We start from the raw sequence: 2522 nt of genomic DNA, 5'->3' as shown, positions 1-2522 counted from the left end.
AGACTGTCGCAAATGGCACCCTATTTGCTACATAGTGCACTACCCCTTATAGGGAATATATAGGAAATAGGTTGCCACTTGGAATGTCCCAGGCTATACAGGCTCTGCAAAGAGGAAAAAACAACCCGTCAATGTTAATGAAATGACGCTGACGTGCAAATGCAATCTCTACACACACATTATCCAGGCGTGTTTCGTAATGGCAGGTTATCACAATTTGTCACATTTTCATTTAACATCACGGGTGTATTTTTTATTTTTTTTAAGGATCTCTGACGTATAACACTCAGGAAAGGCATTTAACTTTCAACGTCGCCTACTTCAGAGCTATCGCCCTTATGGAGTCACTCCCGTATAACTTCGCAAAGACAACAAACATGAAGGTCGGTCGCGGTATTATATAAATGAACTGATTATGGAAGACCACCATTAGTTTAGGAATTTTTCAACTGGACGGATATACAGCCAATAAGGATTATAATACCTTATTATAACGCTTGCTCCTCTCTCTGCGATATAATGGGCGACCTGTGCCATGCATGGACCTACAAACCTTCCTTATCGATTGCTATTATATTGGTATCAATTTTATGTATGGTGCATTGTTCAGAGAATACTGGAGCCATTGGAAAAGTGTTCCCACGAGGGAATCACTGGGCAGTAGGTAAGATACCTATTATTGTTGCTATTTATATTACAGAATAATATTTTATTATTTATAATAAAATTACAAAGTGTTATTATTGTTATGATCTACTTCGGTTTTTGAGATTCTGCTGGATAGATGAAAAGTTTGTTTCGAGATAAATAAATAAAAATAACGATGGGAAACCACTGCACAAACTATGTTTAATGGTGTATTTTCTGATTGAATTGTTGAACTGATGTATATATATTAAAAAAAATAGGACTTAATGTGGACAGCCGAATGTTGCCTTTGTTTTGATTAATCACCTTGGTTACCCAGAAAAATGAGTATTCTATTTGGTGGGCAAGTTACATTTCCTGTGGAAAGTTTAGGTGAAATGTTCCCGGGTGAGAAAGCTCAGAGCAAACGAAGACATTGTGACGCAGGACATCGGTTGGTCAAATAACAACCCAGCGTTGGCTTGTCTTACTCTCCGAACCAGAATTGGCCTCAAAAGAACACTAACTTCAATATTCAATCTTCCTCAATGTCCATCCGTACATTCTTTATGTATAAACCTTTTTTATTAGGTCACTTGATGGGGAAGAAAAGCCTTGACAGTCTCTCTGGATCAGAAGATAGCAGCGACAGGGACAATATACCGTCTTCAGAGGAAGACACGCTGTTGGATAGATATGTGCAGCCGTCCAAGCTGGTGCAAGGCTTCATCAGGACTCTCTGGGGACTGGAGAACAAGAGGCAGAACCAGACCCAGAGACAGGGACAGGAACATGTTCTCTCTCGAATGGGGGTACTCAAGACCACAAAGTGGGAAGAGACAGATAGACACCGATACCTCAAACAGGTTAGTAATGGTGAGAGGTTAGTGTCAATTAGGTGAATGTTGTTCCTCCGGTCTTTCCCTTTATAGTATGTAGCCTATGTATTCATCGCATCCCCTAATATCCAGTAGGCTATTTATCAGAATATAAATGTTTGACTTCATTCTTAACTTAACGTTTGAGTTCAGTAGAAACAAACATATTTATGAAGTATAATTATTTAAAAACGCATGTTTATGAAGACTGATTATTTAAAACCGGTAATGATATTTTATTGCATGTTTACGTGGTTCAGGTATGAGTGCTAAATCGTTGTTTTTCTGCGTTTCTTCTCCGTAGCTGACAGACCTCATTCGATTGGCTTTCAACATGAAGGAGAACACTATCTTCAACTGAAGACAGTCAGTCAGCTCTAGTCTGCAGCTGTCCTATGATGAACGGCACTACACGCCTCAGAGACTCAGTTCGAGTCGTTGCATCCAGCGCACCTGTTCACAATATTTTGAAAACAATATAGCCTATATTAGAGTTGACTTTATATGATATATAATAACATAATTATCATAATAATTACATGACGTCATCTACTATTTATTGTATCCTACTCAAAACACTACCCCCCCCACAACAATGTGTAAAGAACATTGAATAAATCTGAAATTGTTGTGATAACTGCATTGTGGATATCTGAGTGTTCCTTTACATAACCATACAGAGGTATCCAAAACAAATATTTAAAAAAGACTTGATAAAATATTGAATTTGGCCTTTATTACCATAACCCATAGAAACACATTGAATGACACATTCATAAATGGCAAATAAGACCGTCCAAAAGTAAATAATGAGGAATAAGGTTTTGAAGTGTCTATACCTCCTTACTTCCATAAAACAGTTTTAATGTACTGGTTACCTTCAGATGAGTCCCAAAGGTTCAGTCAAACCGTTCGGATGCTACAGACGTTTTCATGAGAAGACTGATTTTCGGGATGTCTCGTGCTCTGACCAACACCGCTCTATCTCTGGCACCTTTCACCGCAGATGTGAACGTG

General features: G+C 38.4%; 1 protein-coding gene across 1 annotated transcript; it reads left to right on the top strand.

Moving 5' to 3' along the window:
* The first annotated feature begins 201 nt into the window (after window positions 1–201).
* Window positions 202–2101, top strand: LOC112259295 (gastrin-releasing peptide). The gene is made up of 3 exons (XM_024434018.2): window positions 202–664; window positions 1219–1493; window positions 1810–2101. The coding sequence occupies exons 1-3, from the start codon at window positions 520–522 to the stop codon at window positions 1864–1866; spliced, it is 477 nt and encodes a 158-aa protein (XP_024289786.1). The 5' UTR covers window positions 202–519; the 3' UTR covers window positions 1867–2101.
* Window positions 2102–2522: the final 421 nt, after the last annotated feature.

The sequence above is a fragment of the Oncorhynchus tshawytscha genome, linkage group LG09, assembly GCF_018296145.1.
Source record: "Oncorhynchus tshawytscha isolate Ot180627B linkage group LG09, Otsh_v2.0, whole genome shotgun sequence".
Classification (NCBI taxonomy): Eukaryota; Metazoa; Chordata; class Actinopteri; order Salmoniformes; family Salmonidae; genus Oncorhynchus; species Oncorhynchus tshawytscha.
Note: the sequence above shows the minus strand (reverse complement) of the source record. Positions and strands in the feature narration are given on the sequence as shown.

What these genes read in the sequence shown, in the direction of transcription:
- LOC112259295 (XM_024434018.2), top strand. Translation starts at nt 520, where the DNA reads ATGGGCGACCTGTGCCATGCATGGACCTACAAACCTTCCTTATCGATT. An exon ending in AGGGAATCACTGGGCAGTAG is followed by an intron (nt 665 to 1,218) that starts GTAAGATACCTA and finishes CTTTTTTATTAG; the next exon opens with GTCACTTGATGGGGAAGAAA. An exon ending in GACACCGATACCTCAAACAG is followed by an intron (nt 1,494 to 1,809) that starts GTTAGTAATGGT and finishes TCTTCTCCGTAG; the next exon opens with CTGACAGACCTCATTCGATT.